Raw genomic sequence first — 13,659 nt, forward strand, 5'->3', positions numbered from 1 at the left:
GTTTTATAGATGAATTTCTAGTTTGTCTAGATTTATCATTTTTAGAGCCACTGAGCTGCCACAGCTCACACAGAAGCTCTGCTGTTGGCTGGCTGGAATGCTCTAGCTCAGTGCTTCCTTTGCAACTTCAATTTACAAAAATCAGGCCACTTTTATGTCAGTGCCTCACTTTAAGCCCCTCAGTTGGAAAAAATTGGTCTGTGTGCCTAGAGATACTGGCAGGCACTTCTTAACAAATCAAAACACATATAAATAGATACGAGTGTATATCTGGAGTGCCACACTCCAGGGATGATTATGATACTAAATGTGAAAAAGTTAGAAAAATCACTTGTTCCATAGCATACACTGCAAGAAAACACCCATCTTTGGCCTGGGTCATCTGACTTGGGCTCACCAGGCTTGGACTGTGGGGTTCTAAAACTGCAGTGTAGACATTTGTGCTCGGGCAGGAGCCCAGGTTCTGAGACCCCGAGCCTGAGCCCAAATATCTACCCTGCAATTTTATAACCCTGCAGCCTGAGCCCAAGTCAGCTGACCTGGGCCAGCCACAGGTGTTTTACTGCAGCGTAGACATGCACTTAATTTTTTTTTTGGTCAGTAGTCCTTTCAGTGAAGCATAAGGCCAACTGGGGTTTTGAAGTCGGAGGGGACAATCTGAGCTCATTAGCAATTTCTTTCATTCTTACTAAACATGCCAGTTACTACTCTGATCTCAAGGTCTCTAAGCATTTTCAATGGAGATAAGTTTTACTCTCAAAAAAGAATTTTTTAGCAAATATCTTGTTTATACACACAAAAAATAACTTCCACACAACATATACAGTACCATTGTCACAACTATTGCTCTACATAAATACATCACAAACTGAAAAAATGGCTAGTAGTCAATTTTAGCTATAAGATTAGAAGACATTTTAAGATGTATTTTCAGCTTGCTAGTCTTGCATATTTATACATGTGGTTTCGTGAGTTAGAATGATGGATTATAGTTCATAGTCTGCCTTTTTCTACCAATTCTACATTGTATGGTCTAATGTGGTCACCTAATGGTTATTTCTAGTAATTGCACTGATGACTGCAGCTCTTTATGGACATCAGGCAAGATAAAGAACTGGTATTCCCTTAGATCTAAAATATACATAATGTAAGTAGTGTGTCACTCAAAAGGACACTTTCTTTATATCCATTACTTCAGGTTTTAAATTACTCTTTCTTGTGGGACTTCTGACATCAGCAAAGTGGTGAGAAATCTTGAACTGCATCAGTGACTCCAAATTGGTGCAGTTTTTCCAGTGATACCAGTTTTGATTTTTAAAAGGTTTACATTAAACCACTGTTGATTTTAATAAATTGTTTACTGCAATCCAACCACAGTTACAGTTTGATGAAACAAACAGACCTGTACTCCTAATTACATTGCACATTTATTCTGTTCCTCAGATTTGAGTTCTGTACAACGATAAGAACTATGGGAAAAGAATATGAACTTTCATTTTTTATCACTGAGGTATAGTCTTAGCCATATGATACACCCTCCTATCAACAATAAAATTTAATAATACATGCTTTGAAATAAAGAAAATTGATCCCTTGGGACAGTGGGCTTTGTGCAATTTCCACTTGATTCAATAAAACACTGCTAAAATCCATAGTGAAGTGAAATGAAACAATAATCAAAAGAAAGAGAAATGAAATGGCTGTATATTATACAAACTGCATATAAAGAAAATGCAAAAGGCATCCTAATTGCTGAGTCAATGCACATGACAAAGTTGCCTTTGATGATAGGCAACTTAATGGTAAGAGTTTTTTAAAAAGCTAGACCATGGAGACAGTTCAAGGAAAAACACTGAACATCTCCTCCTTCTGCAACAGATATGGCAATTTCCTGCAATACCCAGAACAAAGCTTATTGAATTAAGTTAAATCTTACTGTATTAAGTGTATGTACCACTGTGGGCCAGGGACTGTATGTAATTCCATGGGGGAGGGGGAACACAGCCTTCCAGGAACTAAGGGGGGGGGGAGGGAGGTGGAAGAGGAGTGGGGGGAATTAGGCAAATTCATTCAGGTTGTAACATGTCTGGAGAGGTACCACCACCTTGAAAGAGGCATATACTGATTCCAACTGGATTCTCTAGAGACCAGCAGACAAGAAAGGACTTTTGGATAAATAATCTGATTTTAAATTGTCTCAGGGCCTTCTTTCTGATCCAACAAACAGACAGGATCTTCTGTCCAAGTGAAGGGCCCTAAACCTCAGGGAAGGATTGGAAGGATTGATATTGACCAGAGCCCTTGTGGAGATGGTGATGATGATTTCTAGTAAGCTTATTAGCATCCACCTAGGTTCTTTCTTTGTTTTTAATATGCTTTTACCTTAAGAATAAATGCACTTACTTAGAAAGAGCTGTGTGGTAACTTAAACCAGTGGACAATTATGCTGTTTAGAGCCTCTGAGCAGAAGGCAAAGCAGGCCTGCTAGGCAGTCTGTCTTACTGGGGAATTCCAGAGTATAGGCAGGACACTGTGCAGCCTGGAAATACCTTGGTCTGAAAGAGGAAAGAGGTGTGTCTGCCCAAGAAAGGAGACAGCTGGGGAGTTGGAAGCCTAAGAGTAGGTGCCCTTGTTGGACGATGGAGGGGGAATATGGGCAAAGTTGCCCTGAACTGTGACACCTTCTATTCAAGATTTACTTTCATACTCAGATCTCTAAACAGATGCCAAATGCACATAAGCATACTTGCACTGAGGCCCAAACCAGTCTTTTCTGGATAACTGTGATCAAAACAATAATATTCCTACAATTTCTATAATGAAACAAAACATACATTGCACAAAAGCAAACTTGTAACCAATCAACTACAGGATCCAAGCAATTCCAACATGAACACTGCTGTTGATGTACAGGGATAAAAAGTTACAGAGAAAATGTTTAAGTGTGTTTTTAAAAGAGAGAAGAATATGAATTAAAATTTCCTTACCTTATAAGATGGCAAAAAGCATAAGACCCCTTGGCCAACAGTTTGACACACTGAAAGCAGAAGTGCTCCCACTTCATCCTGGAATGCAAAGGTCTCTGTATGCTGGAATGTGGCATGCAACTTCCGACCCTTGGGGCCTGCCCCAACGGTGCCAACCCAAACCTGTTGTATTAATATTTCAATTTATATACATATTTACACCAAATTAATAGAGAAATGTAAAAACTGAAGTAAACAAAATATTAAGATTATTTCTGAACAGACTAATGCTAAGAAACAAAAATATAAAATCAATAAACAGAGAGAATGGAGTGTAAAAAGTTACCAAAGTGAGAGGTGCTGTTACCAGCTAAAAGTGTTTACTTTTTAGCTGTACTGGTGAAATAATAATACTACTTTCCTATTATTACTACTTTTATTTAGGATTATTATATATCAAGTATAGTTTCATTTAAACACTTAGTTGACAATTTTCTCAATGCAAGTAAATGTCTATTTTACTCTTTCCATTTTGAGTTATAGAAATAGAACGAGTTTATATGGTCTTCATTTTAACTTGCCATTTATAATGAATATTAAAGTTTCAGGAGTGAAAGCAATGCTGCAAACATTTACCTGTGAGTTATGAATAACATGATTTGCCTCAAGCTGGATAGCAAACTTCACACCAAGTTCTGAAGAAAATGAGTCCATTGGAGAGAGCGTACCAGATGTTAGAACAATTGTCCTGACATTACCACTTAAATCTGAAAAGGCCTAGGGAAAATTAAAAAAAAATTTTTGTAAAATCAATACAAACTATTATATTTGTATTTGTGATCAAATAAAGGGTCAGTTGCTGGTTCACTTTGTACATAGCTTACCACAGCTGGATTCAAGCACCAAAAGTTAAGCGTATGGACTGCTGTTTTCTGCCGTGAACTCTTCTGATGTTTTGGTTGTACAAAGAAAGCATTTTTATCTGGAATATCAAATTGCTTTTCATTTGTCCAAACATATGTTTGTTGCAAAGCAACTCTGTAGTCATCTGCAAATCTACACAGAAGTAAATTAATATAACTGGTAAATAGATGTAATCTGCACTTGTGTTTGTTAAATATATTTCATAATATCTGTCAAGTGGGTTCTGCATTAAACTCTGAAAAACCAAAACCAGTGTTGACAGAATGTGGTCCACCTTAATCATCCAGCCTAATGCTGTACCAAACTCTGCCTGTAATAAAATGAGCTGGCAATTGTGCATACAATATATGGAAGAATGTATGACACCAAACTGATATAACACCTTCCACAGAAGGCTCACAAAGCTAAACAAAGACTATGATTTAAGATATAAGGTTCAAAAGTTATACAGCTTCCCATTTAAGAAACACAAAGAGCCCCTATAACTGCTAAGCCATGTATTACAGAATTAGTTCTAAAACTAAATATTTAATAGCTACAGTAGCTTTAAGAGTGAAGGTATCAAAAGAGTTTTTAGATCACTTTAATGTTAATTTAAAATAATTAAATTGCATACTGGAGTTAGGCAACATGCCAAGAAAATATTCTAGTCTGACCTTTAGAGAAACCATACTCAACATTTTAGTTATATAAAAAAGAAAATTAATTTGGTGATATCAACCTACTACTTACTGGATGTTTACCCACATGAGAAATTTTTTTGGCACAATCCTGTTTAATTGGTAGGTTTTGCTCAGGAGAAACCTGACACTGAAATAAATAGCAGAGGTGCTGAATAGTTGAGAAAGAGACAACTTGGCAAAGAAGCAGGAACATGTTTGTACTATGCATGCCTCCAGTTTGCTTGGCTCCTACAAGTGCTCACTTTTTCTTTATCATGGGTACCAAAACTACCCAAACGACTTAGGGGACATATTTACATTTGCCATCTTTCCATCTTCATATAAACAATCAGATGTTTACAAAAATGCACTCACTTGCAATTTAAATATATCTGGTAGAAAGGAGAATGAAAAAAAGTCCACAATTCAGGCTATATATTTCCACCAACCTGTTGTTATCTTTAAAAAGATATAGCAGAACCATGAATAACCGTTTTAGCACAATTTGAGTGGCAGGGCTCACAATAGGAACCTCAATAAGCACATCTCCTTCATGAAGATTCGATACTTTTTCTTCTTTTTCAAGGACAGCTGCAAAATGTTTCTGCAACAGGCAAACTCCTCATTAATATCATCTTAAAAAACTTCCCAAAACAAATGCATACAAATAAAGTGTTCACGGTATTTTAAAACAACTTCTCTCAATGCGGCTAGAGAAGTTAGACTGAAGATAAAAATCTTAGTACTTAACTCAGTGCTTTCACTGTGCTTGGTACTGTACAGAAATAAAGGACTGGCTGAAGAATGCACTAAATATGATTTGTTAGTCAATCTGAATGTAGATGGTCAGTAAAGACAGAACTAAGAGTCACTACATTGTTAAAACAGAAATAAAGTAATTACAAGACCATTGTAACAAGGTCAGTGTCTGCTACTTTGAAAATAAATTACTTCAGTAGATTTAGAACTTGATTCGCCATTGGCACTTTTTTATGCAGGTGTGATTGTACTAGTTTCTGTGGATTTACCTTTGATTTTCATCATGCACACTTTTCTAAGACAGCTTTGAGAAACTGGACTGAAGTTAAAAAAGTAGTGTACGTGTATTTTAAAACATGAAATCAAATATTATGCATTTTTATAATAATTTGTGTAACAGAAAACTCTACCTGCAAGATAGGAAATGTAGCATTTGTTATTCCCATATTGTGCAAAATGGCGAGCATTTCCTTTCCACTCCAAACTTTACAGGAGGTTTCATATCCCCTTTCTTTAAGCTGACCAGAGCTTTCCTGCAGCCAACTGCAAATGAAGACAGTAATAATAATTGTAAATCATTCCTGCATTAATTTCAATGATCTTGTATGATCGTTTCCATGAAGCAAAACTGAATGAGCTTCACAAATTGTACCATACTCCTGTGATATTATTAATACCGTATATACGCATTCACAAGCCTAATATTTTTGGTAAAAAAGTGATGCATCAAAGAGCAGGGATCGGCTTATAAACATGTCTACACCAAAATTTGATGATTTTAAACTCTATGGAATCATTGAATAGAATAGCTAATACATCGTCGTTTTGTTTACCTGGAGCATTCACAGGCATGGAGGCCCTCAGCTCCCTGTGGCCGCGGTTCACCATTCCCAGCCAATGGGACCTGCGGAAAGAGGCATCATTCCCACAGCTTGCATTGGCTGGGAACGGCAAACAGCAACCACTGGGAGCTGAGGGGCTCCATGCTAGTGAACACTGCAGGTAAACAAAATGTCCAGTCCCGCTAGAGGCTTATCCTAATGGGCCAGGAGCCAAAGTTTGCCAATCCCTGAAATATAGGGTCGACTTATGAAAGGGTCATACAGTTTTTGCTATTTTTTACCTAACCATCTTGTGGGGTTGGCTTATAAAGGAACAGGCTAATGATCGAGTATACACGGTACTTATTTCAAATTAATATCTTTAATCAAAAGGTTGAGGGCTCTGCATTTAGGGTCTGATTCTGTTCTCTCTTCTGCTAGTTTTATACCTTTGAACTGCACTGACTTTAATTAGAGCTACTTCTGATGTATGCTGGTGGATGTCAGAGAAAAATCTGTCCCCTAGTGTTGACATCCTCCCCCCCCCCGCCCCATACATTATTTTTTAAACTTTATTTTAAAAGGGCATAAAAATATAACTTGTTTCTTTAATTTGTGAGGAATGCATAGGAAATATTTGTGTAGCCTTGCACCAATCCTTATTTTAAGCTATTATGCTTTAAAGACCATTCATTACCTCTGTAATTGGTATGATTAAGGAAAAAGAGTGACAACCTGCACCATACAGCTCATTGTGAAGTATTTCCAAGATGAGTTACATCAGCCTAATTAAACCACATCCCTTCATTACAGCCATGGAGGAAGAAACACAGGATGCAAGAACTCTTTTGCTAGTATAAGCTGTGTTTCCACTAGGGGAACTGGCAAATCCTTTCAAGTGTAGGAAAGGGCACTAAAACATGGGCTTATGTTTGATTCTAGAAAGCACTTAAGAGACTTTTTTAAACAGATGTAGAATTTTTCCTGTTACTCACTCAATGGGCCCAGACCTGCCAGTTTGTGCAAAAAGATAATACTAATTATTGGTCATTTACACTCAGTCTCTTGCTTTCCACCCACTGCTTTCCCTACAGTTGGCAGACTTGACAAGAGAATCAACCTGAGTTTTTCTAATAAGGTTAAAAAGCCGGAGGCGGTCAAATCTCCAGCGTTGTTGGTCTCCTCTGCTGCTAAGAAGTTTAACATTTGAAAGACCCAACAAAGAAGAATTAGTGACCACAGGGAAATTATTCTGTCTCAGTGGCACACAAAAGTTAACCCTTGGCACCAAATGGAAAAGAAAGGAGGGTGAAGTTGAAGGTGTACCTAATCTCTAATATAAACAGTGACTTCCTAAATGAGCAACACTTCCCAGACCAATATTAAAACAAAATGCTTGTCCCAAATGTAACTAAGATAAGCTCAGTTAATATAAACAAAGCCACTTTTGTTATTTCTTATTGTTATTCCACTGTTCAGATAGGTTTCTGAATAAAGGAGGAAATTATTTAATTGGAATATTTGGACATGCACAGTTGGGTACCAGTTACTTATTATTTAAATTACAGTATTAGCTATTATATATGGCACTGTACAGTCAAAACACAAAGGAGAATGAAATGGTGGTGGAGTTTGGCTGCTTTTTGATTTAACTGACTTGCTCAACATCACACAGAAACTCTGTAGCAGGAGCAGAGAAATTTCCATTCTCCCTTCAAATTTGTTGGGCATTTTCTGTGGAATAATTTTCTGGCAGAAAATTGACTTTCTGCAAAATTTAAATTTTTTTGCAGGAAAATTTTAATATTCTGTCAGACTATCATCCATGTCTCCAAGACTCTCAAACTGCCCAGTGACAACGAAGGGGAGATATGACAGACGTTTATAAAAAGGGAGTAGAGAAAGTGAATAAGGAAGTGTTATTTACATCTTCAGCAGGGGTCACCCAATTAAATTAATAGGCAGCAGGTTTAAAACAAACATAAGGAAGTACTTCTTCACACAATGCACAATAAACCTGTGGAACTCACTTCCAGGGGATGTTGTGATGGCCAAAAATATAACTGGCTTCAAAAAAGAATTTGATGTGTTCATGAAGGAAAGAAACATCAATGGCTATTAGCCAAGATTGTCAGGGATGCAACCTCATACTCTGGGTGTCCCTAGTCCTCTGATTGCCAGAAGCTGAGACAGGACAACTGGGATTCGCTTGATAAACTGTCCTGTTCTGTTCACTCCATCTGGCATTGGCCACTGTCAGAAGAGAGGATACTGGGCTAGATAGACCATTGATCTGCTCCAGAATGGCCATTCTTATGTTCTAGACTCCACAAGCTGCCCAGTTCTCAGGCAGGTGGGCTGCTGGGAGTCTGGGCAGCCTTATTTTCAGGCTCCTCAAAAAGCCCAGATTATCCCGGCAACTCTGGGAGCCTCGGAAACACTTAGAAAGGTCAAAAAATATATTATTTCTATATTTTTCAAAACAAAAAACTTTGGAATTTTTCAATTTCAAGAAATTTCAATTGTTTGTTCCATTTCAGAATGAGTTTTATTCTTAACATTTCAGAATTTCCCATGGAATGGGAATTCCAGTTTCCAATCAGCTCTGTGGTGGCATTAAACTGCCTTAACCACAAAATTATGCTTTCTCTTACTGCAGTTCCCTGCTTCATACACCATAAACCTTTCAAATTCTGCAACAAATGAGGCAGAGGTCCTACAGGCATGAGCTTCATTCACTACACAACCATGATTCAGTCCCATCCATCCTATGCACTAAAGGACAGGCCCAGTAGGGAAAAAAAAAAAACAGTATTGCATTCTGTCATTTCCTAAGTCAAATGCTTGACTCTGAAACCTTAGCATTCTTTTAATATAGGAAATTTTAATAAAAAATACCTACGTTTTTAAAAAACTTAAACACTGAAAAAACACAATTGCAGCATGTAGAACCACAGGGGTAAAAGTAAACGGCACCATGTACCAGCCCGTACCCAGTTGGCTTTAATGTCGCTGCCCCTTTTGCCCCTCCCGGCTGCTGATGTGGGGTGGGGGGGGGAAGCAGCTGCCACGGGACCAGCAATTTAAAAGGGCCCGGGGCTCCGGACACCGCTATTGCTACTGTGGCAGAGGCTGGAGCCCCAGGCCCTTTAAATCACCGCTGGAGCCCCAGGTGGCGTGGGCCAGGAAGCTTGGAAGGGATGGCTGGGGGACACTGACCACCCTCGCCCCCCAGTCCCCACACCGGTAAGTCTTCAGCATTACTTTCACCCCTGACCACATGCATCCTCCACAACATCAGCAGGGTTGGGATCTTTAGATCCACAACACTATCCACCACCACTTAAGCTAATGGAGTTACTGGTAATAGAAGACAGCTATTACTTCTCTGAAGACCTGGCATGAGGAGATGGAAACAGAGAGAGACATTTTACTACAGGGTTTCACAGCTGTTTGCTAGACAGCAAAGGAATGCTAAGACTCATCAATAATGGGTTCAGTTCCAAGTTCTTGTGGTTATAGACCCCTCTGCCCCCTGTTCTCCCAGCCTCTCCCTGCCCATTCTGCTTCTATACCCGCCCTGTCCAGCTCCTACACCTGTCCTCCTCCCACTCAGCTCCTGCCCTTGCCCATCTGCTCTGTCTCCTTGTCTTGCGCCCCCAACTCTTGTCCATGTTCTTCTTCACCCATTCTGATCTTCTCCACTCCACAGCTCCTGTCCTTCGACCCCCTCCACCTTTGTTCTTATTTCCTCTCCCCTCCTCTATCTTCTGTCCTTGTTCCTCCCTGCCAGTTCTTGCTCCTAACCCCACCATGCACCCCTCAGGTTCCTATCCCTTATGCCTTGCCCCTGTTCCTCACCACTGTGTACTCAAGTTAGGTTGCTGCCTCCTTCCACTCCACAACCAGCAGGGAGAGCACTGATAAAACAGATTCTCCCTGTTCTCAGTTCCTGTGCATGGCTTCACAGTGACTTCTGGAAAGAACAACTGCAGGGAAAGTCCTAGCAGCCTGCAGCCAAGGGAGAGAGCACGCCTAGCTGGTCTGTGGGACCAAAACAAGCACAGTCTGGCCACAGACAGAAGCTATGAGAGGGCAGCACATGATCAGTGCAGACAGAATCTTCGGAGAATTTAGCTGCCAAACACTAACATGTCTCTACTGAGCATATGCACACTGCAATTTTTCAGAGCCTTATAACTTGGCCAGAGTTGGGCAAATTTTTACAGGGATGCTTGACACCAAGGTGCCCCCAACTTGCGAAATTTCAAGTCCCTGTTCTGAAGCATGGAGGCATTAGAGAGTCTGAGCAAAATAGTTGTAAGATTTTATTATTTTTAACCAGGAAAAAAGAACATTTCTCCCTGACCTTGTTCTCAGAAATGGCTGAGTTATTTTAGGTGAAACTTTAAAAAATAAAAAAAATTCAGCCTTAGGCAGACATCGTGCCTTGCAAATTTTATCAGCCCAAATGGTTTGTATTTGGCAAAATTACAGGCAAATGAAAAGTGTTGGGTAGCTTTAACTATAGGCGTTGCTACCTGCCCTGCCTTTAGTTAAAGCAAACTCCAATTGTCTTTTACTAAACCAGCAGAGGATGTCTACTCTCACAACTCTTGAAACATTGTTTGCATGGAATTTTTCTCTACCTTCAGGGTGGAAGATTTTCTCTGGGAACATAAGTTTCTCTAATGTGGACTTAACAGTACTTTGTACTGATATAATACCTTCCACAGAAGGCTCACAAAGCATTTTACAAACATTAATTCTTACAAAATCCCTGTGATTGGCCTGATTGGGAAATTCACAGGAAATTTAGATGGATTTGCCCAAAGTCTTGGAGCAAAATTTTCAAAAGCACCTGAATGACCTAGGAACCTAAATCCCATTTTGAAAAAAGTGAGTTAGGCACTTAGAAGCCTAAGTCACTTCTGGAAATCGGACTTTTTGAAAATATTCCCGTGATCCATTAAACAATTACTTTTCATAAATGCCACAAATCCTTCTTGGGTGCCCAAAATCAGAAAAACAAGAGGTCTGGCTTGGTGACTATAGTGTTTGAGGTATATCTGTCAATTATGCAGTGTGTCTTCTAGTACATGATATGCATAAAAGGACTATAAGCAGTAGGGTATTTTGTTTGCTTTTTTTAAATAGGCCTTACTTTGTCAGACTGTAGCACACAGCACGCAGGGGATCATGGTCCTTCCGTCTGATGTTGTTGACCACCATGATATCAAGTTCTTCTCGAGCAAATCTCAGCTGTGTTTCTGTAACACTGTAACTGGCTGATTCCCGTGCACAATCTTCAATATTATGAGCTTCATCTAAAATGACTACTTGCTCTTTTAAGTTAATCTCCATCTGCAAAAGACAACAATTGTCCAGTAAAATGAGTAAACAACAGCCAGTAGGTTCATGTTTAAAAAAATTATCTGTCTGAATTGTATCACTTGTGCAAGCTATGAAAAGTGATTTTTTCAGAGCTTGACAGAATTTCTGCAGCATAGAAACTAGCTAGGTTTTTCACAAAACTGAAACCTGGTGCCAGCATAAGTGACAGAATTTGATCGTTACCTGTAAATACTATGGGGGCAGAGGGTTTGTAAAATGTACTTTTATGGTACTGTATAATTAATAGCAAAAAGGACAGACAGGCTGAAATGTGTTTTTTTTTAAATGAAATAAAAGTATTTTCACTTTTTACACCTTCCCTAAGCCCCCATGCCCACTTTTTGTAGTTACGCCATCCCAGAAGTTTCTCTTCTGTTGTTGTGTAAAAAATCCACACAACTGATTAGTTACAATGGAAAAAAACAGTGAAACTCACTATTACCAGAGGTACTGTCATATGCACAAAATAAAGAAATTGCAAAAGAAAAGAAAAATATTCTTTAATCTCTTTAATTTAGATGCTACTTGTAACACTAGGAAGTATTCAGATAGGAATGTAGTTTTAAGTTGACCATGTGCCATTATCACATTCTTTATTCATCTTGCTTTAACTTTAGTCAGTGCAACAAACAAAATCTAGAGCTTGTCTACTCTTACAACACTGCAGAGGCACCACTATAATACATAGTAAAGACACCGCTTAGGCTGACGGGAGAGTTTCTCCCTTCAGCATAGATATCCACCTTCCCAACAGGCGGTAGCAAGGTCGACAGGAGAAACCCTTCTGTCAACATAGCACTGTCTAAGCCAAGGGTAAGGTTGTCACATCGGGGCGTGGATTTTCCTGAGCAACGTAATTATACCAACATAAGTTACTAGTTTAGACCAAGCCCTACTTACAAATATACTTACACTCTCTCTTATTTGTGGGTCCAGCAGATAGTTGTAAGGACAAAATACAATATCTGCCCCCACCATGAGTTCTCGAGCTGCAAAATAGGCACATGCACGTAGCTTCTTTCCCAGGCTTACTAGATCTTCTATGTCCCAAGCCTGACACTTCTTACGTGCAAACTGTAGAGCATGATGTTCACTAAGTTTATGGACACCATGGTAGTAAACACAGGACCCGCCCTAAAAGGAAATATGTGCGAGTTTGAAAACAAAATATTGTACTAGAAACAATGATGTACATGAACTTACATTTTTTTGTAAAACAAAAAACGAAACAAAAAAACCCTATTCTGTAATTGTTTACTTCATCTCAATCACTGAGGTATTTTTAAAAGTGCTTGTTATTTTTTGACTTTAACAACAACAAATATAATGGCAGAAACGAAGCAGGCAAATATGACAGGATCTATAACCTATTATACATAAATCTGTAAGGTACATTTCAGAGTTTTGTCCCAGTGAACCCAAAAAAATTTTTAATCTATTTTAGAAATAGCAACCTGGCAGTGGAAGAGTGTGGGATGGATTCTAAATCATGAGCAATTAATAAATAAATCCAAATACATATGGTTAATTCAACTAAAAAGGATAGAAAATAAAATAATATGGCACATTCACATCCACCCACCAATATATCCACTTTCTTATATCATTAAGTTACCAACCAGAAATGTCTAGCGAATTTAAATCACATTAGAATCCACCTGAGCTTGTGCTAATAGCTCAGGAGGGTGTTCGTGTTTAACAATAAAAGCAAATAATAGTAGTTCTGCTCATTGCTTTGACAGCAGTCCTTTCACTGGTGTTCAAGTACATCACTCTGAGGTTGGTTCAGGTTTATTTATTGTTTTTTCCTGGAGGGACAGGAGAGAAATTGGACAAGCAAATCCTAATTTATGGGTTGGAGATGATACCCTGAAATTCCAGGGTGGAGTGGAGAATTTTAAAATTTTAATACTGGCTAACACTGGTGTCCCTAAGGTATAACTAAACAACTATTATTTCTCTGTTCTAGTCTGAGTACAGTTTTTTTTTTAAACTATAAAATTAGTTGCTGCGAATTCTATCTTTTCTTTGATGAACTTTTAAGTAATCAAACCACCAAGAAGAGAATAAATCCCTGGAAATATATACTTTAGACTAGAGGCAATTAAGGCTGCCTAATCATATGAAGACTGA

At 38.6% G+C, this 13,659-nt stretch overlaps 1 protein-coding gene across 3 annotated transcripts in view; it reads right to left on the minus strand.

The window, feature by feature from the left end:
* Window positions 1-13,659, minus strand: part of BRIP1 (BRCA1 interacting helicase 1) — a 196,402-nt gene that overhangs the window by 145,686 nt on the left and 37,057 nt on the right. For all 3 annotated transcript variants that reach the window (XM_050928766.1, XM_050928767.1, XM_050928768.1), the window contains exons 8-14: window positions 12,439-12,660; window positions 11,297-11,496; window positions 5,722-5,854; window positions 5,002-5,156; window positions 3,851-4,022; window positions 3,603-3,743; window positions 2,988-3,149 (exon numbers count right to left, since the gene is read on the minus strand). In XM_050928766.1, the coding sequence (XP_050784723.1) occupies window positions 2,988-3,149; window positions 3,603-3,743; window positions 3,851-4,022; window positions 5,002-5,156; window positions 5,722-5,854; window positions 11,297-11,496; window positions 12,439-12,660 (1,185 nt within the window). The remainder of the gene's footprint in view (window positions 1-2,987; window positions 3,150-3,602; window positions 3,744-3,850; window positions 4,023-5,001; window positions 5,157-5,721; window positions 5,855-11,296; window positions 11,497-12,438; window positions 12,661-13,659) is intronic.

This window comes from Gopherus flavomarginatus, chromosome 19, assembly GCF_025201925.1.
Source record: "Gopherus flavomarginatus isolate rGopFla2 chromosome 19, rGopFla2.mat.asm, whole genome shotgun sequence".
NCBI classification, from domain to species: Eukaryota; Metazoa; Chordata; order Testudines; family Testudinidae; genus Gopherus; species Gopherus flavomarginatus.